Genomic DNA, 24,118 nt, shown 5'->3' on the forward strand with positions numbered 1-24,118 from the left:
TATGGCATCTGGTCCCATCACTTCATGGCAAATAGATGGGGAAACAGTGGAAACAGTGTCAGACTTTATTTTTGGGGCCTCCAAAATCACTGCAGATGGTGACTGCAGCCATGAAATTAAAAGACGCTTACTCCTTGGAAGGAAAGTTATGACCAACCTAGACAGCATATTCAAAAGCAGAGGCATTACTTTGCCAACAAAGGTCCATCCAGTCAAGGCTATGGTTTTTCCAATGGTTATGTATGGATGTGAGAGTTGGACTTTAAACAAAGCTGAGTGCCGAAAAATTGATGCTTTTGAACTGTGGTGTTGGAGAAGACTCTTGAGAGTCCCTTGGACTGCAAGGAGATCCAACCAGTCCACCCTAAAGGAGATCAATCCTGGGTGTTCATTGGAAGGACTGATGTTGAAGCTGAAACTCCAATACTTTGGCCACCTGATGAAAAGAGCTGAATCATTTGAAAAGACCCTGATGCTGGGAAAGATTGAGGGCAGGAGGAGAATGGGAGGACAGAGGATGAGATGGTTGGATGGCATCACTGACTCAATGGACATGAGTTTGGGTAGGCTCCGGGAGTTGGTGATGGACAGGAAGGCCTGGCGTGCTGCAGTTCATGGGGTCACAGAGTCAGACACGACTGACCGACTGAACTGAACTGAACTAAACAGTTAATAACTTTAAGCATTGTAAGCTTTTGGAGGAGGATCCTTTAATATAGGTGAATGCCTGATAATTTTGGGGAAACATGCAGTAACTTAGTAAATTTAAATGAATGTGATCAGTAGCCTGCAGTGATTCTGAGTTTTGCATGTCTGCCCAGGATTCTATAATGTTAAGGGGAACAAAGTAGCCTTTATTTTGTAGTTAGTACTTTGTTTTTGTTTTTTTGCTTTGAAGATTTCTTTGTTACTGTTATCTGGGATCCATGTAGAAAAAGGTGTATGGGGCCAATTTAGTTATAATAACTATCTTGAAATTTGGAAAAATGGCATATATTTTCTGTAAATTTGGGGGATTGAATTAAGAAATTAAACAAATTTGATATTTAGAAAAGCATTCTTAAGTATCTATTTAAAATAAATTTGTGTATGAGAGTTTCAGATGGGTAAGATGAAATTGAATATGACAGTAAATGCTGTTTCAATATAAACATTAACATAAATATCTTCCACTGATACATTTGCATTTCATACATTCTTAACAGTTTCAAGACTAAAAAGAACTAGAGAGGACTGATTAGTCTTGCTTCACATAGATGAGACAGAAAACTTAATGGGCTAGTAGTGGTAGATGAGCTGGGAGTAAAGCCTGGATTTCTTGTCATGCAGTGGGTATCATTTCCAGTATGAATGGGTGTACATTTCAGATACAGTTAGGAGTCCACCATGATTTTTAATAATAGAAAGTTTTATGTCTGTAACCATTTCTTCTATCCCCTTCCTAACGTGAAATTTGCTTTTGAGTTCTTGAATTGTTATTTTATTTCTCTTTATTTCTAGCATTTTGATATCCTCAAACCCTACTTTAGTTTTATAGATACTACCTGCAGTGGTATTTGGAGCCATGAAAGCATCATTTAATTCTTAATCTCAGTTGTCCAGTTTTGAGAACACTTCGACAAATTTTATTCTCCCCTCACTCCCTTATGCTTTGTGAAAACTCTGGAGCCAGTGTTGGGCTAAGAAAAAAGGAATGGAAATGAGGGGTTTAGTTGAATGCTGGTGAACAAGTATCTTTTGACAGTGTCACTATTATGGCTTTTGGGAAGTAAAGCCTTCCTTGGCCTTATCTCACAGTCTTTCTACTCTGTTGTCTGGTAAAGAGTTTTATACGTGGCTCAGAGTAAATGTGAGCTGAGGAGAGTGAGAACTCATGCCTCCCTGCCAGGTCTTCTCAAGGCTGTGGTTATTGCCCAGAACAGGGCCTCCCAGTTTATTTTCTTCTCCCCATTTTCTAGTCAGCCTTCTTCCAGAGCTCCTGAGTTCCACAGTGCATTACTCTTCCTGTGTTTTCTCTTGTCTTGGAGCAGAGATATGTGCATTGTAAATGAGCAGACTGAGATATGGTAAAAAAGCTTGACTTCAAAGGACTGAAGAAAACATTTTTTGTTAATGAAAGACTAGAAAAACAAAAATTATTTTATTGAGAGCCAAATCAGAGATGATCAGATGCTGTTTTGGAGTGAAAATTAAGTATGACATCATTCGAAAGTTACTTTTGCTTGAAAGTGTTAGTCGCCCTGCTGCTGCTGCTAAGTCACTTCAGTCGTGTCCGACTCTGTGCGACCCCATAGACGGCAACCCGCCAGTCTCCCCCGTCCCTGGGATTCTCCAGGCAAGAATACTGGAGTGGGTTGCCATTTCCTTCTCCAGTGCATGAAAGTGAAAAGTGAAAGTGAAGTCGCTCAGTCGTGTCCGACTCTTAGCGACCCCATGGACTGCAGCCTTCCAGGCTCCTCGGTCGATGAGATTTTCCACGCAAGAGTACTGGAGTGGGGTGCTCAGTCGTGTCCAACTCTTTGCTACCCCATGGGCTATAGCCCACCACGTTCCTCTGTCCATGGAACAGAAGATGGCAAGAATATTGGAGTGGTTGTCATTTCCTTCTCCAGGGGATCTTTCCAACCCAGGAACTGAACCATCATCTCATGTCTTCTGCATTGGCAGGCGAGTTCCCAGGTGCTGCCTGGGAAGCCCTGTTTTTGCATAGGAATATGATTTAGTGTTGGACATTTGCTTATACTTAGAGGAGGGCATGGCAGCCCACTCCAGTATTCTTGCCTGGAGAATCCTATGGACAGAGGAGCCTGGGGGCTCCAGTCCATAGGGTTGCAAAGAGTCGGACATGACTGAAGCGGCTTAGCATAGCACCATTTGCTTATACACATTTTAGTGTTTCAAAGATGCTCCTTGTAAAGAACAGAGGATAGAAGTTTACCAGATAAAGTTGAAGGACAGTTGGTACCTAGTAGAATCTCTTATTGGAATAATTAGCTTATTTGCCCATATGTTGTATGATTTGTGGTAGCTTTTAAATCCTAAACTAGCTTTAAGTATGTTTAATTTTGAGTATGTATACCACTTTGATCTGTTGTTAGTACGAATGACTGAAATTTGATTTTATGTATTTTTGTCACTCTTTACAAAGCAAACTTCATGAAATTTCCTGTTGATTTATTGTTCTGTTTTTTCCCCTGTTTTCTAAAATTCTCAGTTTATTTTTAAAAGAATTTCTGAAAATTATTTTTCAGTTATTAATAATAATAAAACAAATACTGTTTTCAAAGATCAGGCATTTGTTTAGATAATAGAACTGAACTCTTAAAATCTCTACATTTGATTACATCTTTATATTATAAAATGTCTTCCTTAGGTTGACAGAAGTACCTAATTTAAATGAATATTACAGTTCTTTATATTAACTCAAGAGTTTCTTTGAGAGAAACAGCAAAATGGTGATAAATAACACGAGTTAATGTCTTTGTTAGATAGCCCTTTGAGATTTTTCTAAGCATATTCAATAACTCTTAAAAATGTCAGGTGTTACCCTTGTTTTACAGATGTGGTCACTAAGGTTTTGCTTTTTATTTTTGCAATTCCACCAGAATACCAACTTGGGCACCAAGGTTTTAATTTGTACAATCGTGTGTCACACGGCCCTTCTTTCAGAACTTTTGAGACTATTCTCACCTTAAAGTCAGTTTGGCTTTTGGATTGTTTCTGCCTTGTTATCTTAAATTCTTTAACAGTTACGTACTTTCCAAATAGTTTCATTTTGTGGCGTACCTGTACCTTCAAGAATCTCTTTCAGCGTATGTAGTACAGTGTTTGAAAAATTGGCTTTCCATTGAGCATTGATCCAATTGCCAGTTCTACTGCTGGTTTGTTAAAATCTGGAAGCCTGTTTCCTCTTCTGTAAAATAAGATGATGATTGAAGTTACAAATGAGGTGGTGAGGTAAAGCAACTGCAGGGTTGACTTATGACCTTTTTAGAGACAGAACTTAAAGATAATATACAAATCATTTTGCCTTAGTAAATTTTTTGTGGTTGTACAATGGTAAAGAATCCAGTTGCCAATGCAGGGGATGCAGAGACGTGGGTTCAGTTCCTGGGGCAGCAAGATCCCCTGGAGAAGGAAATGGCAACCCACTCCAGTATTCTTGCCTGGGAAATCCCATGGACAGAGGATCCTGGTGGGCTATGGTCTATGGGGTCACAAAAGAGTCGGACATGACTGAACGCACACACGTACTGTTAGAGATCTCCAGATGAGAGCTCTTTTGTTTACAAAGGCTCTGTATGTGTTGTTTATTCATGCTTTGTTTTGTTTTTAAAGGTTACGAGAAGTTTCAGAGAAACTGAACAAATACAATTTAAACAGGTAAGAGTTTTAAAATATTTTACATTTCCTGAGGAGAATAGCTTTTTTTAAAAGACAAAAATTAGGAAAACGTACTCATGTTTAGGTAGCAGCTATTAAGAATATTTTAATCTAGCTCTCAGCTTTTTATGAGTGAGTTCATTTGAATTATAGTTTGTGTTCATACTAATTTTTAAAAACTCTGCCATACCAAAGAGCTATAAGATAATGTATTTCAATTATTGCTTTAAAATATATAAATATTAGTTTTTTAAAAATGAGTTTTGCCAGCAGTTCTTCTGTTAATTGAAATTGAAAAAACCCTCAAGGGTGTATTTGCCATTTAAAAAATAATTTTCTTATTTATTTCGTTGGGTCTTTTCATTGTAATGATAGGGTGTTATTATTTTCATTTTATATATATATATACACACACGTATATATATGTTCGTTATATATACAGACACACTCACACATACATATGATGTGTGAGTGTATGTGTATACCATGTAATAAAAGTTTCTAGTAAATACTGTGACTTTGGAGGAAAAAATAATAACTTTGCTTGCATATTTTTCTTTATTCCTCAGCCATCCCCCTTTGAATGTATTGGAGCAGGCTACTATTAAACAGTGTGTGGTGGGACCAAATCACGCTGCCTTCCTTCTTGAGGTAAATTGTTTGTTTACTCTTAAGGTAGGGAAGTGAAAATGAGTGTTAAAATACAACTGTGCATCGTCATGTGTCTTCCTTTTGGAAGAAATGAAGAAAAGAGCAGTTTCTTCCGATAATTATTTCAGAGCTCACCCAGTTCCATTTTCTTATTGTATAAATTCTCTGGCCCAGAGAAAGTGTAAATGATTTACTAGAGCTTGAAACTAGTTAGTAAGAGAATGAAGTTCCTGATATCCAGTTATTTTCTTACTCTGAATTCTGTTAGATTGAGATATTTTACATTATCTTCACTGGTTTCATGGTAACGCATATAAAATATACTTCCCTGGCTTCATTATGAGTGCCTTCTGGAAGGGAGCTTATTTTCTGGCTTTTTGAATTGACAGTGATAGGTACGTAATCTGTTTGTTGAATAAACTCAAGTTTTAATGCACATTTTTACTTGGGAAAATTCTATTTTCTTTGCTTCTAGGATGGTAGAGTTTGCAGGATTGGTTTTTCAGTACAGCCAGACCGATTGGAATTGGGTAAACCTGACAATAATGATGGGTAAGTCATTATGTCCTTTATATTTAATTAATAATTTAATTCTTAAAGGTATAATATTCCATCTGTGTTTTGGTTTGGGGAACCGTCAAGTTAAAAAGCATTGTAGAAAACCAGGTGCTTAAAATAGAATGCAGTGGTTACTTTATAGTTTGATTTTAATTTTTATGCAAACAGTGATTTATAGCTAAAATATTCACATTAACAGTAGCAGAGGAATCAATGATCACTTAACAGAATAGGTTACCAGAAGTATGATATGTATTTGGTAGGTTCCAAGTCAGATCTGCTCTTTGAGTGAACTGCCTTTTCAGATCATTTTTTTTCCCCCTTAATATTCCCAAATCAGGTAACTCAATTTGAAATTTTTGAAGTCTTTAAAGTTTTGGTCTTTATAAAGTATGACATGTAAAAAACATTGCTAGATAATGCATGATGACTTTCAGTTGACTGCTTCTGAAGAAAGTATGATTACTTGTAAAAATCTGAGGAACAGTTTGTTTGCAGCTAAACCATGAAAAAGGTTCAGACAGGAGCTGGATTGTTACCAGGTTACAAGTTGTTAGATTTGCTCTTTGTTCTGAAGTGTCCTTCTCAATGAGAGTTATCAGAATTGTTAAGCTGATATTTTATGTAGTGAAGCCTGGAATTCCTAGGCATTTGGGGACTTTTCCGTGATTTTTCTACCTTTTGTTTTTTTCCCAGGTCAAAGTTGAATAGCAGCTCTGGGGCAGGGAGGACATCGAGACCTGGTAGGACAAGCGACTCCCCGTGGTTTCTCTCAGGTTCTGAGACTCTGGGCAGGCTGGCTGGCAACACCCTGGGGTAAGTTGTGCCCTGATGATGCATCCACTGGTCTGTGAGTGCTGTCACTGCGAGTGGTCATCTCAGTGTTACCTAGTGACGAAGCCAGGGAACTCTGGGCAGGGTGTCCTGTTGCTTAGAATGAGCCACCATGACTTAAAAAAGCCTACATAGGCTAATTACTGTTAGCCTAGATTTTTCATCTTTTAAAAATGTATAGTGGCTATATGCATTTATGTCATTCATCTATGTTATTTTTTAAATTTCAGTTATATTATCTTTGGTCTTATTTTTGATTAATTCTTAGGTAAAAAAAATTCTAACATTTCTTTCTAGTAGCCAAATCTGGTAGTTCTTTCTGAGTAAATTTAGTGAGGCTTCAAACTATTACATAACTAAATTTTACTGCCTTTAATGAAATCTTTTTTACTTTAAAGAAATTATTGTGGTATACTTGACATATAACGGTTGCAAGTGCACAACATAACAGTTCAATATTTGTGTATACATGTATACAAATGTTTATGGCCCTTGAACAATGTGGGATTTAGGGCACATTTTTGATCCTGTACAGTCAAAAACCCACTTGTAACTTCTGACTCCTTCAGAACTTAACAGCAAATAGTCTCTTGTTGACTGGCAGCCTTAGGATTAGCATAAACAGTTCATTAATACGTATTTTGTATGTTATATGTTTTATATTCCGTATTCTTATAATAATGTAAGATAGGAAAAAATAAAACATTGAGAAGAAAATACATTTACAGTACTGTTCTTATCAATACTGTAAGTTTGTACCATCTATTTGCAAAATGAATTGTCTGTCATTACCTATGTCAGTATTTTCCTATATGATACAAAACTCTAGATGGTATACGTATTACTTACACTAGACATCAAAAATGAAAAGATAATGTGAAAGGGAGATTCATATTTATTGTATTTATAGATACAGTGATTGATGCATTGATAGTGAAGAAGCAGCAATATGATTACTTCATGGTAGCCTAACTTAAACACTAATGAATGAATGGTTATAAAAACTTTATGGCATGTAGTATTACAGTCATATTTATCATATGATATTAGAAACGTTGTTCATTTAAAAGAAACTACTTACCTGTGATGATAGAAACACAGTTTCTCCAATTAAGAGAAAGAGAAGCATACTGTATGGTAATGTAATTCTACGAAAGCAAAGTTGTAACATAGTAAGAAAACTGTCATTGAGCAGCCAACAGTAAGAAAACTAACAGTATTAGTTTTATATTAAATATCATTCACCTTATGCCTATGTAAGCATAGGCTACTATCTACAAATATTTTATGCATTCATGACATAACTTTTTCTTAATTTTTTTGGAGTTTTTCTAGGCTTCATGGTTCATCTGAGTTTTTTAAATTCCTGTTAGTCCCCCCCCAAAAAAAATTCCAGTATATTTATTGAAAAAAAATTATTATATAAGGGAAGCCGCACAGTTAAAGTCTCTGCTGTTCAAGGGTCAACTGTAATGTGAAATGAAACAGTCAGTTAACACCCATCACCAAATCTGGTTACAGACTTTTTTCTTGTGATGAGGACTTTAGAGATCTCCTCTCTTATCAGCTTTCAAATGTACAGTACCTTGCTGTACATTTTATCTCTGTGACATTTATTTTATAACTGAAAGTTTGTACCTTATTTTTACTTTTAAAATTATTTGTAAAATTTTTACTTTTTACACTAGATACTCTTAAGTCCATATTCTCTAAAGCTGGTATGCCGTTGAACTAAAAGAATCATATACAGATTCCAAGCCAGATGGTTTTATTCATTTTATACCTTGATTTATGAATAGCTAGATCTTCTGAAATTACCCATTTAGTGGTTAGATAATGCCAAAGCAATGATGTTAGCATATGTATTCAAAAGCTAAGCAGAGAAATAGAAGCAATTTAAACTGTTTCAAAATACAATTAAGGAGAGGAAGATGGTTTTAAACATTTTGACTCTCTTGGTAAAGTTAGATTTAAAAGTTGAGATCCCATTTTATCTGATAAACTTGCAAATGTTTGATTTTATTTAAGAAAGCATGCTCTTACATATCATACTACATCAAACTTTACCTGTTTAAAGATTAAAATTTAGTTCTTTTTTTAGTTGAGGGGTTGTCACATTATAGCCTACAGGCTAAATCTGTCCTGACTGCCTCCTATTTTCATTGAGACAACTATACTTGATACTTTCTCTGTGGTTGCTTTTGTGCTAAAATGGCAGAGATGAGTTGTCATGACAAAAGACTGGTGAGCCTGCAAAACCTAAATAAATGGTTTACTTTTCTACACTTTACAGTTTGCTGATCCCTGCTTTAGTTTATTCATTTACATAGGGGCATTTGTTCCTAATGCTGTGCTCTTTATTTCTAAATTTAACTTTTCATTTGAAAATTATTTGACTTTTAAAAATTGCAAAATTTCACCCAGCTTCCCCAAATGTTAACATTTTACATAATCATAGTACAGTTATCAACACCAGGAAATTAACAGTGATCAGTGCTTAATCTGTAGAGTTTATTCGGATTCCATCACCTGTCCCACGAGTACCATTTCTCTGCTCTAGGATTCAGTCCAGGACCCTGTGTTGCATTTGTTGTCATGTTTCTGTAGTTTCCTCCAATCTGGGACAGTTTCTCAATCTTTCCAGATCTCGATGAGTTTGAAAACTGGTTATTTTGTAGAATGTTTGATTTTGTCTCTTATTTCCTCATGATTAAACCCAGGTGATGCATTTTTTTTTTAAGTCTTTATATTTTAAGAGCAGTTTTCGAGTTCATAGCAAAAATGAGAAGGTACTGACTGTACAGGGATTTTCATATTCCCCCTGACCACATGTATAACCTCCCTTGTTATCAGTACTCCCCACCAGAGTGGTCCATTTGTTACAGTTGATGAACCTACACCCGCACATCATCATCCACAGACCATAGTTTACATGAGAGTTCACTCTGGGTGTTGGACCTTCTCTGGGTTTGGATAAGTTTATAATGACATGCATCTTTCATTATAGCATCATTTAGAGTAGTTTCACTGTCCTAAGAATCCACTGATCTTTTTACCATCTCCATAGTTTTGTCTTTTCTAGAATGTCATATAGTTGCAATCATTCAATATTTAGCCTTTCCAGATTGGCTTCTTTCACTTAGAGTAGTATGCATTTAAGGTTCCTCCATGTCTTTTCATGGCTTGATAGCTCGTTTCTTTTTAGTGCTGAATAGTATTTCATTCGGAGAATGCAATGGCACCCCACTCCAGTACTCTTGCCTGGAGAATCCCATGGATGGAGGAGCCTGGAGGGCTGCAGTCCATGGGGTGGCGGGGGGTCGGACATGACTGAGCGACTTCACTTTCACTTTTCACTTTGACGCACTGGAGAAGGAAATGGCAACCCACTCCAGTGTTCTTGCCTGGAGAATCCCAGGGACAGGGGAGCCTGATGGGCTGCCGTCTATGGGGTTGCAAAGAGTCAGACACGACTGAAGCGACTTAGCAGCAGCAGCAGTATTTCATTGTATAGATGTACCACAGTTGATTTACATATTCAGCTACTAAAGGACATCTTGGTTGCTTCCAAACTTTGGCAGTTATGAGTAAAGCTGTGTGCTGATTTTTGTGTGGATGTAGGTTTTCTGCTCCTTTGGATTAAATGCCAAGGAGCACAACTGCTGAATTTTGTGTTCTAGATTTTGGTCATTCTAGTAGGCATGTAGTGGTGGCTTGTTTTTTTTTTAATTCACATTTGCTTGATGATATATGAAGCACCTTTTCGTATGCTTATTTGCCCAATGTAGCTCTTCTCTGGTGAGGTTTCTTTTTAAGGTCTTTGGCTCATTTTTCCATCAGATTGTTGATATATTTTGGATAACCATTTTTTAATCAGATAATGTCTTTTGCAGTTATTTTGTCCCAGTCTGTAAGTTGTCTTTCATTATCTTGACAAGCATCATTTACAGAGCCAAAGTTTTTGACTTTAATGAAGGCTAGCTTATCAGTTATTTATTTCATTGTGCCTTTGGTGTCATAGCTAAAAAGTCATTGCCAAATCCAAGATTGTCTAGATTTCTTTTCTGCTATCTTCTTGGAGTTTTATAGTTTTGCATTTTACATTTAAGTCTGTGATCCGTTTTAATTTTTGTGAAGGTCTGTGTCTTTTTTCCATGTGGATGTCCAGTTATTCTAGCAATGATTGAATCATTTGCAATGATTGAATTGCTTCTTTGTATTGCCTTTGCTCCTTTGTCAAATATCAGTATTTATGTATTTATAGGGGTCTGTTTCTGGGCTCTTTATTCCATACAATTGATCTATTTGTTTTTTCTCCAGTAGCACACTGTCTTGATTACTGTTGCTTTATAGTCAGTCTTTGAAAGTTGGTCAGGGTCCAGTCAGTCAAAAGAACTTTGTTCTTCTGTATTGTGCTGGCTCTTTAGATCTTTTGCCTTTCCCTATACATTTTAGAATCAGTTTGTTGATACAAAAAACGTGGTGGGATTTTGATTGGGATTACAGATGATGCATTTTTGGCAAGAATACCACAGAAGTGATGATGTGACCTCATTGCATCATATGTGGAGGCACATGATATTGACCTGTCTCATTACTGTGATGGTTATCCCTGACCACTTAGTTAAAGTGATGTTTGCCAAGCTTCTCAAGTATAAAGTTACTATTAATATTTCCTCCTTTAAAGTTACTATTAATAGTGCCCCCTTTGTAATGTGTTTTGTGGGGAGATGGGCTTCCCTGGTGGCTCAGCTGGATGCTTCCTGACTATGTAAATAGTCCATTTTCTATCATATTTTTGCTCATTAACTTTAGCATCCATTGATAATTTCTTCCTTCATTACTGTGGTGTTGGCCAAGTAGTGCTTTTTAAAATATGTTTTTATTATTTCTTTTACACTCATTAATTGAAATTTGACTGTAAGGAAGAACTTTTCCTCCTCCCCCATTTCTTTCTTATTTATTCTATTTTATTCTGTTACTGCTGAGTTATTTATGTTATTATGGTCTCATGGATATTTGTTTTATTTTATGGTTTATAATCCATTGCTGTTTCTGTTGCTTAAATTATCCTATTTAAATCCTCTTCTCTTTATAAATAAAGCTTGGATATAACCAGTTATAATAGACTACATGACAAGATGACTGGAAGAGAGTAGTGAAATTTTATGTCTTTGGTAATAAAATATACAACAAAGATGATAATAAAGGAGTACATTTGAGCTTGAATAAAAACCTTAGTAGAGCTGCTCCAAAAGAAGGTTAAGGCTAATTTTAAGACTTTGGAAAGCGGGGAGAATCATTAGTTTTTGTGTTCCTCTTACTTATGCTTGATTGTATTCCTTTTTTGAATCATGTTTTTATAAACCTGCCCCACCCCAACAGACTCTGTGTTTTCGCATTGGGTTCATGATCGCAATTCTGAAAAACGTCACAGTGTTCCCCCTGACTAAGCCATATGTTTACCTTTATTTGGTCTTGCAGATGTCCACAAAATGTAAGCACTTAAAGGCTGATTGTTTCTCTTGGCCTGTATGAAAATTTTTCTCAGTTTGTTGATGGAGAAATTGTAACCAGTATTCTCTAAATTAAGAAATTTTAAAGTCAAAAATGTTATCTGTCATAATAAATTTTCTTTCTCTGAGTTGTGTTGTTCCCCCCTCCTCACATTCCTATGTTGATTATAGTAAACTTTAAAGAAGCTTGCTATTTATTAGAGAACCTAGGACATACAGGTGCAGTCATATCTGAAAGACTGTCCCCACAGACCTTGGTCCCCAGCCTCTTCCTTCAGAGTCCTGGCTTGTTCCCTTTGGGTTCATAGAGGAGTTGTGAATCAGGTAGTCTCTGAGAACTGCATTTGAAAGATTTTGGCATAATTAATACTGTTTTTCTTTGCTGTCAGTGTGGGTAATTGAGAATTGATCATGTATTATGACTGAGCATTCTTAGGAATAAATAGCAGTCAATGTTTCTAGGACTTTTAATGTTTTTCCTTTGGGGCTTTTGCTAATTGGCAGTGTGCTAAGGCTTTCTAGCTGCGTTTTTTTTCTCTTTCATAATTACTCAAATTTATCCTGGGAGATATTTTAAAAATCTCCAGGATATTTTTGTTAAGCGCATTTCAGTTGGGCAAGAACACCAACTTTGAAGGGGAAGAACACCAACTTTGGAGAAAGAGAGTGTGTGTTTAAAGAATGTTTAAAATGGAAATATTAGTTTCTAAAGTCTCTTCATCCATTGTTTGTTATCACCCATTTTTAAAGGAGGCAGCTAAACAGCTGATGTTACCATAGAAGTCTACAGGGCCATTGTTACCAAATGTAAACCTCCATTTCTCTCCTACCCCCCGCCCTTTAATCTTAAGAAAAGCTGCAAACTTGTTTTTTTTAATGGGAAATCTTCTGACTTAAGTGTTGAAACTAGTTGATATTTCCGTGGAAATAAATGTGCACATATGCACAGGCACACACATACCTATCTAGTGTGTGTGTTTGTATGCTTGTGTATTTGTATATGTTCTTTTAAATAAGCTTCATATTTTTGTACAGTTTTAGATTACAGAAAAATTACAGAGGTAGTACTGAGAATTCTTGTATGCTTCATGCCCAGTTTTCACTATTAACATGTAACATAAGCCTGGTACACTTTTTATAATTAATGTATGTTGGTAAATTATCATCAGCTGAAGGCTGTAGGTTGTTCACATTCCCTCATTTTTTTCTTAGTGTCCTCTTGCTGTTCCAGGATCCCATCCAGGATACCACAGTAGATTTAGTTGTGATTTCTCTTTAGGCTTTTCTTGATTATGACAGTTTCTCAGACTTTTCTTGTTTTTGATGCTGTATAGTTTTTTAAACTAGCCAAGTATATGGATAGGACTTATCCCATGGGTATTAAGATTGTTATCCCATGGGTATTAAGATTGCAAACTGTGGATTAATTCCATACTATGCGTGATTTTCCCAGTTGATTGGAGTCACTTTGTGTATCTTGAGTATTATATAATGGGTCAAATTGTAGGATTAATTTGATGAGTGAGGTGTGGATAGTAGAAACTGGTTTTTACATTATTTTTGAGGTTAATATTAAAAATATGTATATCTCACTATATATGTGTGTGTGTATATATATATAGCGTGTGCGCGAGAGAGAGAGAGAGAGAGAGACAGAGCTCACTGTAATCATAGACAAAGAGAGGATTCCAATACTTTTCTTTTGAAACCACTGATAAACCTCTGTTAATGTACACTTAGTCAAACGCCTTGCTCTTTCTCTGGACAGCAAGCTGGATAGAGGAATGTTTAGCGTTGGTTGAGGTAGGAAGTCTAGTAGGTTGTTTGGATTCCAACAGAAGAAATCCTGCACTGTGGGTGTGGGTAGGAAAATGTGGTATTTTCCATAGTTAACAGTCAGGTTAATGAATGGGCAAGCCAGAGATATTTTGACCTTTGTCTTTCAACTAACCTCAGTTGAGGTTTTGTGTAACAGAGATTGCAAATTGGCCGTATAACTTACTGTCCAAACTGGGAAATTTGGGAGTGAAAATAATAATAATAGGCTCAGACAGTATGCTGACTCTGGTGTTATCTCAGGCAAACTGGGGACATAAGAGTTACACTAATGAAATCTCTTTAAGACTCTAGTGTGGTTCCTCCTGATTTCAAGTTGAGATAATAAATTTAGCTTTTGACTGTTAAAAACTTCTACAAGAGTAGTTCCACCTGACTTAATTTTGACAGCTTTCAGGAAACCATGAAGTAGAAATGCTGATTTAATATTTTATTTTAATATCTATTTGTATCTTTCATTGATCCTGTATTATTTTCTGTTGCATAATTGTCACAAAGCATGTAAGTTGAAAACATGTCTGTTTTCTAGAACATAGCTTTTTTTTGGATAACACATGACTTTATATTTTTTAAATCATGTTTAGAAACACATTACATGAAATTTATCGTCTTTACAATTATAACTGCACACCTCAGTTAGTATTGAATATAGTCATATTGTTGTGAAGGAAGTCTCCATAACTTTTTCATCTTGTAAAAATGAAACGTTATCTCCATTAAACAGCTCCCTCTATCCCTCTCCCTAACATCTGGCAGCCACCATTCTACTTTCTGTTTCTATGAATTTGACTACTTTGGATATCATTTGTGTTTTTGTGATTGGCTTAATTTCTCTTGGCCTAATATCTTCAGAGTTTATCTGTGTTGTAGCATGTGTCAGGATTTCCTTCCATTTTAATGCTGAATAATATTACAGTATATGTATATCCCACATTTTGTTTAACCATTCATTTTTCATTGGATATTAGGTTGCTTGTACCTGTTGGCTCTTATGAATAGTGCTGCTTTGAACATGGGTATATAGATATCTCTTTGAGACTCTGTTTTCAATTCTTTTGGATATATACCTAGAAATGCAACTGCTGAGTCATACATGATGGCTCTGTTTTTAATTTTTTAAGAAACTTTGTACTGTTTTCATAGCATTGCACCATTCTATAGTCTTAGCAACAGTGCATGAGGGTTCCAGTTTCTGTACATTCTTGCTAACACTTGTAGTTTTCTTTTTTTTTTCTCATGGTAGCCATTCTAATGTGTGTGAGGTGATATGTTATAGTTTTGATTTGCATTTCTCTCAGGGTTAGTGATGCTGAACTTATGCTTATTTGGCCATTTGTGTATTATGTTTGGAGAAGTGTCTATTCACGTTCTTGGCCCATTTTTTAAGTCAGGTTATTTGATTTTTGTTGTTGTTGAGTGTAAGAGCTCTTTATATATTCTGGATATTAACCTCTTATTAGATACATGATTTACAGATATTTTCTTCCATTCTGTACGTTGCTTCCTCACTCTTGATTATGTCCTTTGAGGCATAAAATCCACTGGGATTTTGCTAGGGATTGTGATGAATCTGTAGATTACTTTAAGCAGTCTGGACATCTTAACAATTTTAAATCTTCCAAGCCATGGATACAGGTGTCTTTCCATTTATTTGTGTCTTTAAAATTTAAGCTTTGAATTTTACTTTTTGCATTACAGACTGTTGGTAGTTATGTCCGATAGGTCGTTCGTGCAAAGAGGAAATGTATTATAACTCATTTTAGAGTCGTATCTAGAAATGCTAGGTATGTGGTTCTTTAAAAAAGCAGATGCGTGGTATTTATCTTTTAAAAGTGAAGTTATATTTAAGCATTTAAAAAATTAGAACTGTTATTTTAAAGCTCAGTTCTATTATCTTGTTCTGTCAGAATACCACTGTAACATACCATGTCAGTTAGAAAAATAGCTTTTAGCTTGTCCTAAGAGAATGAAAATGAGACCTGGAGGAATCTTGCTGAATGATTATTTAAAATGCTAATTCTATAAATTCTCCAATAATTTAGAAGTCGCTGGAGTTCTGGAGTGGGTGGAAGTGGAGGAGGATCCTCTGGTAGGTCATCAGCTGGAGCGCGAGATTCTCGCCGACAGACTCGAGTTATTCGAACGGGACGGGATCGAGGATCTGGGCTTCTGGGCAGCCAGCCCCAGCCAGTTATCCCAGCATCTGTGATTCCAGAGGAGCTGATTTCACAGGTATGGATCCTGTGGAACATTTAACATAAAAGCAGGACAGAGTGAGGTTTAACTAAACATAGTGGGCTGTAGCCATGGTTTATGGTAGCGGGTCCCTTTTCTGGGGCATCTTCCCATCCCAGGGATCGAACCCAGGTCTCCTGCTTTGCAGGTGCATTCTTTACCAGCTGAGCCACAAGAAAAGAAAGAAAGTGAGGTTGCTCAGTCGTGTCCGACTCTTTGCGAGTAACCCTACCAGGCTTCTCTGTCCCTGGTATTTTCCAGGCAAGGGTACTGGAGTAGGTTGCCATTCCCTTCTCCAGGGGATCTTCCCAACCCAGGAATCAAACCCGGGTCTCCCGACATTGCAGGCAGACGCTTTACCCTCTGAGCCACCAGGGAAGCCCAGCTGGGTCACAAGGGAAACCCAAATATAGTGGGCTGTAGCCATGATTTATATCATGAGTTGTGAAATACTGCTTTTCTGTTTTGATCCTAGAAAACTCATTTTGATTTTTAAAAAAGTTACAAAAAAGAAAATTAACATAGCACTCCTTATTTTTTATTTCAGGCCCAAGTTGTTTTACAAGGCAAATCCAGAAGTGTCATTATTCGAGAACTTCAGCGCACAAATCTTGATGTAAACCTTGCTGTAAATAATTTACTTAGCCGGGATGATGAAGATGGAGATGATGGTGATGATACAGCTAGTGAATCTTATTTGCCTGGAGGTTGGTGGATCACCATCATGGTTCTCTTATCTAGGGAGAGGTGTTTTGTTTGTTTTTTTTTTTTGACGGGAATGAAATGAAATGAAAGTGCAGTGGATTTTCTGACTGTTCTTTCTAAGGTGGTAGATATTTCTCCCTATAGTGTTTGATTGTAAAATCTTTTTTAAGGGAAAATAGGGACGTATTTCTGCTCAGTGGACTTGTGTTTCGTCCTAATAAAGGCATGGATGTATGTGCATAGCTTTATTGCTGACTGACAGATGCCTCTGGAATGTTGTTCTGATGCTGTTATTATTACTGAATATGTAATAACTGAACTGCATTTAGATTTTGACTGTATCATCTCTGTGATGTCACAAGAATCTTAAATAATGATCCTTTTTTCTTGTGATTATTTAGGATGTAGCCCAAGCAATAATCATGCAGTTGATGTTCTTAAACTCTGTGTTAATGATGTTAACTGTATTTCTTAGGTAGTTACTGCTTCTCTTCTCAGGTTATGTCACTAGTCAGCTTCTGATTTTAATGTTTTAACTTTAAGGGATTTTTTGGTGGTCTACAGATTTTTTTCTCTGTACCTGTTTCATTTATATTTGTTTCACTTTATAGAGGATCTTATGTCTCTTCTTGATGCTGACATTCATTCTGCCCACCCAAGTGTCATTATCGATGCAGATGCCATGTTTTCTGAAGACATTAGCTATTTTGGTTACCCTTCATTTCGTCGGTCGTCACTTTCCAGGCTAGGCTCATCTCGAGGTAATTGTGCATTTATTTCTTGGTGATTATTGGCTGACTGGAGAGCTAGTGGTAGAATTCTTTGTATTTGAACTTTTAATATTACACTAGATGAAATCATTATTTATTAGTGTTCTTGGAAGCTTTGGCATTAAAATAATTATTTTTGATTTTTGAAGAGCCACAGTAGAACTTTATAGATGATTTTATCTATTAATGCATTATAGAACACATATAAAGGATTATATTTTATCTAACTATATTTTTGAATTTAGGAATATGGATTCTGAACTAAAAGCAGAATTCTACTTAACAATGACATGCAGCATTCATAAAATAAGTCTCTCTATTTGATTAAAATAAGGTGACTATCTTCTTCATTTTAAATCCAAAAAAAACTTTTGGAATGAGATTGATCCATAATAAATACATATAAATACTTAGCTTATTAAAATAGTATTTTCAGAAGTTAAAATCTTGAAAAGCTTTAGTTTATAGTAGAATTTAGAAAGATTTTGAAATCGTACAAACAGAAGCCTTTCTCTGTATATGTTGACATATATTTAACTGATATTTTAACTTTTTAAAGTCAGTATATTTACTTTTCAGAAAGTAAAACTCCTTGATTCAAATAACAGGAAGGAATCAGCTGTATTATATACTTATCATTAGTAAACTGGAAAAGATGCCATTTTACATTAAGACTGTACTGCAAATGCCTACTATTTGGAAGCAGTTTTAAAACAACAGTCTTAAAATGATCTTTTAGTATACTGAAACTGTTACGTAATAGCTTACAAATTCTTTAAAAATAAGTGAATATTTTACTGCCTTAAATGCATCAAGAATTACATTTCAAATATTCAGTATTTAACAAATAGCTCCTTCTAAATTTCTTCCTTTTGCTTTTCCTTAGGTCATTCTATGTGGGCATCTCTTTCAGTCTGAACCATATGAAATTGGTGGTACTTGACCATGTTTGACCTGCATGGATGGCAGTTTTATATGGTTCAACTTGTTTTTAATCCTTAATATCCAAGTCTTTGAAAGTTTAATTGCCTAGTTAAAACAGTAATGTGTGAGCAACCTGAAAATTTGTTTTAAAAAGTTTGTAAGCCAGTTTCAGTGGTAGCATTTTTATAAAATAGTCTTTCTATAAAGATTCTTAAAATAGAAAAAAATTTCTGATTTCTCAAAATTTTTTAAATAAGACTTTTTATCTTATCACAAAAGATAAGATAAATCACAAAAATCTAGTCTGTAAAATTACTCTAAACAAAGATTATCAAAAATTTTACAGTTAATGGATTTTTATTTTGCCCTTTTAAAGTTTTTCCCCCCCCATGTGTAGAATCTCTAACAAATACTTTTTTTTTGTTTATGTATCTAACATGTCAAAATTTTAATTTATGAATAGTTTCTAATAGATAAATTTAAAAAGTTGTGGTAAGCATTTTTAATGAAAACTAGAAATTTAAAACTCCATGTAAAATGTCCAGAATCCAGTTTGAGGCAATTCTGCTCTAAAAGCACATATTTGGAATTCAGAAAAATGCTTAAAGAACTAGTGTACAATTTTCATACATTCACTTGAAAGAGTTAAATGTTTTGAATGTTGCATGTCAGGCTTATTAGATATATAGTTACATTAAATTCTTGTGGGTGGATAAACTGCTGTTAGTTGCATCCTGAAGGGTCTTTACTAGAGAGTGGCTTACTTTTATCCCACTGGTGTGACCCAATTGCATACCAGTTCTCCTTCTTCCCTTAGAGAGAGACTCTGAGCTGTTGCGTGAACGTGAATCCGTTTTACGTTTACGTGAGCGAAGGTGGCTTGATGGAGCCTCATTTGATAATGAAAGGGGCTCTACCAGCAAGGAAGGAGAGCCAAACTTGGATAAGAAGAATACGCCTGTTCAAAGTCCCGTGTCTCTTGGAGAAGATTTGCAGTGGTGGCCTGATAAGGTATTTGAAAAAATCCCCATCTCTTCCATTTTAAATGGATTCCTGGCATACACGTTACCAACCCCAACACCCCCCCAAAAAGGTTTCTGTTTTATTTCAGGTTTTTGTACTGTCATTTAAAATGCAGACATAAAGTGATGTTTTTGTTTCTTTTAAAATATAAATAATCTTGATTTGACACTGCAGGAATCATTTTAACGAGATGTGTTCAGTGGTGCTATTTCTTTTTTCTACTTAATGAAGTAAATCAGAGGCATCGGGATGGCAGTTTCAGATAAGACATAAGCATTCTGTTTCAGGATTTCTTTTCTAGTGATACTCGCACCAGTAACTGATGGTATATTTCTTGATAGAAATTTGTTTTGTGCTGTCGAATGGACCCAGTGTCTGCAGAGCAGGTTTCATTGATACAGACATGCATATGAGGGCAAGATTAGGAATCTGTGTTTCTTTGATTAGGTAGCTTTCCTGATTGATGTCAGCGAATTCTGACAGGCTCTTTGCTCTAAAAACTTTGGGAGACAAAGCAGGCTGGACAGGAAGAAACTGAGGGAGTGATGCTCTGCATCCTGAGGAGTGGTACATGGCGGGCTTCTAGATAGCAGCCAGGACTTAAGTGGTGTGAACCTTTAAAACTCCATCACTGCTGCAAGGACACATCCTGATGATGGTGTGTAGGTTTCACTGTCTTAAGAGGCAGGTGGTTCATTTTCGCAGGTTCCTGTAGGAGGCCATATGCTGTCCATGTATTTCTTGGAGTGCCTGTTTATTTCCAGATCCAGTTGGATGAGAGATTCTTTTAAGTAGAAGTAAAAGAAGATAAGAACTTGGTTATCTGTAGCAGATAAGGACGTTCTGATGTGCATTTCTTTTCTTTCTTTGAAGTTGACTTTGGAATATTAAAGGGAAAATATTATTTAACTTTCTGAATTTGTTTATTTTTTAATAGTTCTTGTGAATCTTGATGTGGTTAATTTTCCTCTGTATTCAGCTCATGTGGAAAGCTTGAATGCAAGAAGGAACATGAATTTTAATCAGTCTCTTTGTGAGCAAAAGGTTATTCTGTTTTCTTTGGCAGCTGACAAAGTTTCCCTGAATTGCATTCTCTTACTTATTTCCATAAAACCAGAAATGTTCCAGTTTCTACTTTTACTTCATATGGTAGAAGGTGACTTAAACCATTGGGCTTTTTCTTTTCTTTTTTTTATACATTGTTCTTTGTTTCCTTGATCTCTCAAGGCTCTCGAGAGCCTTGATCGTATTAGGGCTGCATCTACTTCATATTGACAGGAAGTAATGGAGTAGGGCTGCATCTACTTCATATTGACAGGAAGTAATGGAGGACTCCTGAATCTTGTTTAATAGTGCCAGCACATCTATATTAGTCTAGTCTTCTTCAGCATGTATTTGAAAGTGTTTTGAGCAGTTGGAGTTTAGCAGGACTTTTTCCTGGCCAGTGTACATTTTGTTAAGAGTTAGCCAGTCTTAGTTGGCCTTTACTGATAGGCATGGTTTTAAGTACAGCTTGTTTTCAGAGGCAGTTACTAAGTTCATCATAAAATTTTGACACTGTATAGGCCTTACTTAGTGTATATTTCCATGGTTTGTTTAGACGTTGAATGAAGGAGAAATAGCAGTATGTGCAACAGAGTATGCCCTACCTATACTTTTTTTTTTTTCCCAATAAAGAAAAACCTAATTTAAAATGTTTTTTCTGAATAAGAACTACTTTTTATTAGCTTGTGACTGAAATTTAGACATCAAAAATTTCAGTTTAGAGAAAGAAAATAGCATAAGCCTAACTAAACTGATAAGTATTATCCTGGTTTTCAGCAAACCATTAAGATGATTTGTAAGGCTGAATGCTATAGTCAGAAAGAGAATGCAGAATTGTTAAGGGGAAAAAACCTTGCTTTTGGAACAGTGTGCAAAATTATCGTACAGGAACATAGGATAAATTCCGCATGAAGAAATAGGCACTATGGAGGCCCATATTTAAATGTCCTCCGTAGTTGGAGATGGTGGTCCCTGAGGAGTGGAAAAGGTTTTTGCGGGGTGCTTGATAGGAGACGGAGAGTGCAGGGAGATATAGGATGTCGGCACACACTATTTGCAAATCGTCTCTCTTTTTTGCTTTTTTTTTTGGTGGTAGGAGGAAAAAGGAGTTGTCCTAGCTTAATTTCAGAAATGACCTAATTCAGTATTTATAAATTCTCAGTTTGGTTAGTGTCCATGGTATTTTTCCTTCTTTTGTTAGGGTACCTGAGAAATTCCTTTGTTAAATTAATTGGAATAATCTTGACTTTGCCATCACCTATTTAGAGGAACAGCTACTTCTTCAAAGTTTCACCATTTTCTAGGCTAATACAGCTGCTTCAATGGTGAAATGTGGAGTAGGAAATTGGTATAGCCACTATGGAAAACAGATTCCTTAAGAACTTAAAATAGAACCACTGTATGATCTAACAGTTTCACTTTTGGGTATTATCTGAAGAAAATGAAAACACTTAACTGGAAATAGATGTACCCTCATGTTCATTGCAACATTGTTTACGATAGTCAAGATATGGAAGCCACCTAAGTGTCCATCAGTGGGTTGATACACACACACACAAGAGTATTATTCAGCCATAAAAAAAGAATGAAATCTTGTCATTTTTGACAAAATGGATAGACTTTGAGGGCATTATGCTAAATGAAGTTAGAGAAAGACAAATACCATATAATGGCACTTAAATGTGGAATCTTAAAAAAAAAAAAAAGGAATCCTATATAACAGAGAACAGACTGATAGTTGCCAGAGATGGGAAGTAGGGAAAATGGGTAAAGGGATTAAAAGATAGAAAGAAAAAAATAAATCAATGAATTTTTTTCCCCTTATTAACTTTCAGCATCTTTTAAAAAAAATAACCATAATTGATAATTACAGAGATGTTAAAAGATCTGTGGAGGCAGAAGTGAGGGTCATCCAATGAGTAACTTGAGTAGCCTTGATTAAGTATATATTGTGTTTTAGGCTTTTTGTTCAGGTGTTAGGGTGAGAATTTTGTAGGAAGGCGTAACATTGTTCTGCCTAAATACTATAATAGAATTAGGTACAAGAGGCTTTGGGGAATCACAGGAGGCCAGAGTGATTACTAAGAGTTACTTCCATTAACATGGATCCATTTTCATGTCTTGGTCATTTTTGAAATTTACTTTTCTCTGATTAGAAATTTAGTTCTATGTTGCTGAATGCCTACATTTAAGTTGTAACTATATATATATCTATATGTAGTTATATATACATATATATGTATGTGTGTGTATACACACACCAACCTACTCACAATAAGAATCTTAAAGTGACTTACAAGGGAATAAAAAAATGCATCTCCAATAGTAACAAAGACTGTTAGAAATAAGACTGTAAAGATAAGAGCTAAGTGATAAAATGCTGAAGGTGAAAGGGTGGAGAAAAATTGCAGGGTAATTCATGCTAAGTCAGTCTGCTGAAGTTGAACGTAAGAACTTCCCCATTGTGCTCTGTAACAAAACAAACCTTCAGTTTAAGAGATGCACACATCCTTTATTTTAAGTAAGCTCCCAGAGAAGAAGTGCTTCCTTGATAGCTCAGATGGTAAAGTGCCTGCCTGCAATGCGGGAGACCTGGATTCGATCTGTGGGTTGGGAAGATCCCCTGGAGAAGGAAATGGCAACCCACTCCAGTACTCTTGCTTGGAAAATCCCATGGATGGAGGAGCCTCGTAGGCTACAGTCCATGGGGTCGCAAAGAGTCGGATACAACCGAGCGACTTCACTTTCTTTTTTCTTTCCCAAAGAAGAACTTGATAAAGGTTGTATGGTGGGTGATGAGGAAACAACTGATTTAGGTAGTCAGTATTGTTAACTTACAGTCATGTCCCTTACTGTTCTGGGTGTGTTTTCATAGAGTCTAGGGGAAATAATAAAATGTATTTCCCACCAGCATTTTGAATTGTAGAGTTGTACATTAGTCTCAATTTTCTTTGAATGGTATTGAGAGGAAACAGTCCCATGATATTTGGCTCCTTAAGATATTTGGAGCAGCTTCACTGTTGGGAACAGTTGATCAAACTTGTTGGTCATGATGCTTTGCTTTCAAGGTTCTAAAAGTGAAAGCTGGGTGGGGAATTTAAATTGTCATGTAGAAGCTACCAAGAAATGTTTGTGAAAAGTTAGGTAGTTCAGTTCAGTTGAGTTGCTCAGTCGTGTACGACTCTTTACAACCCCATGAATCGCAGCACTCCGGGCCTTCCTGTCCATCACCAACTCCCAGAATTCACCCAAACTCATGTGCATCGAGTCAGTGATGTCACCCAGCCATCTCATCCTCTGTCGTCCCCTTCTCCTCCTGCCCCCAATCCCTCCCAGCATCAGGGTCTTTTCCAATGAGTCAGCTCTTCGCATGAGGTGGCCAGAGTATTGGAGTTTCAGCCTCAGCATCAGTCCTTCCAGTGAACACCCAGGACTGATCTCCTTTAGGATGGACTGGTGGATCTCCTTGCAGGAAGAAGGAAGTCAAGAAACACCTGGAGTAACAGGCAAATTTGTCCTTGGAGTACAGAATGAAGCAGGGCAAAGGCTAATAGAGTTTTGCCAAGAGAATGCACTGGTCATAGCAAACACCCTCTTCGAGCAACACAAGAGAAAACTCTACACATGGACATCACCAGA

General features: G+C 36.2%; 1 protein-coding gene across 1 annotated transcript in view; it reads left to right on the top strand.

Moving 5' to 3' along the window:
* UBR5 (ubiquitin protein ligase E3 component n-recognin 5) overlaps positions 1 to 24,118 on the top strand; it is a 99,893-nt gene that overhangs the window by 3,064 nt on the left and 72,711 nt on the right. The window contains exons 2-10 of the mRNA XM_010863554.1: positions 3,561 to 3,696; positions 4,339 to 4,383; positions 4,953 to 5,034; positions 5,510 to 5,586; positions 6,289 to 6,408; positions 15,821 to 16,010; positions 16,561 to 16,720; positions 17,330 to 17,479; positions 19,230 to 19,423. Of these exons, the coding sequence (XP_010861856.1) occupies positions 3,561 to 3,696; positions 4,339 to 4,383; positions 4,953 to 5,034; positions 5,510 to 5,586; positions 6,289 to 6,408; positions 15,821 to 16,010; positions 16,561 to 16,720; positions 17,330 to 17,479; positions 19,230 to 19,423 (1,154 nt within the window). The remainder of the gene's footprint in view (positions 1 to 3,560; positions 3,697 to 4,338; positions 4,384 to 4,952; positions 5,035 to 5,509; positions 5,587 to 6,288; positions 6,409 to 15,820; positions 16,011 to 16,560; positions 16,721 to 17,329; positions 17,480 to 19,229; positions 19,424 to 24,118) is intronic.

Source organism: Bison bison, unplaced genomic scaffold, assembly GCF_000754665.1.
Source record: "Bison bison bison isolate TAMUID 2011002044 unplaced genomic scaffold, Bison_UMD1.0 scf7180017864491, whole genome shotgun sequence".
Lineage (NCBI taxonomy): Eukaryota > Metazoa > Chordata > Mammalia > Artiodactyla > Bovidae > Bison > Bison bison.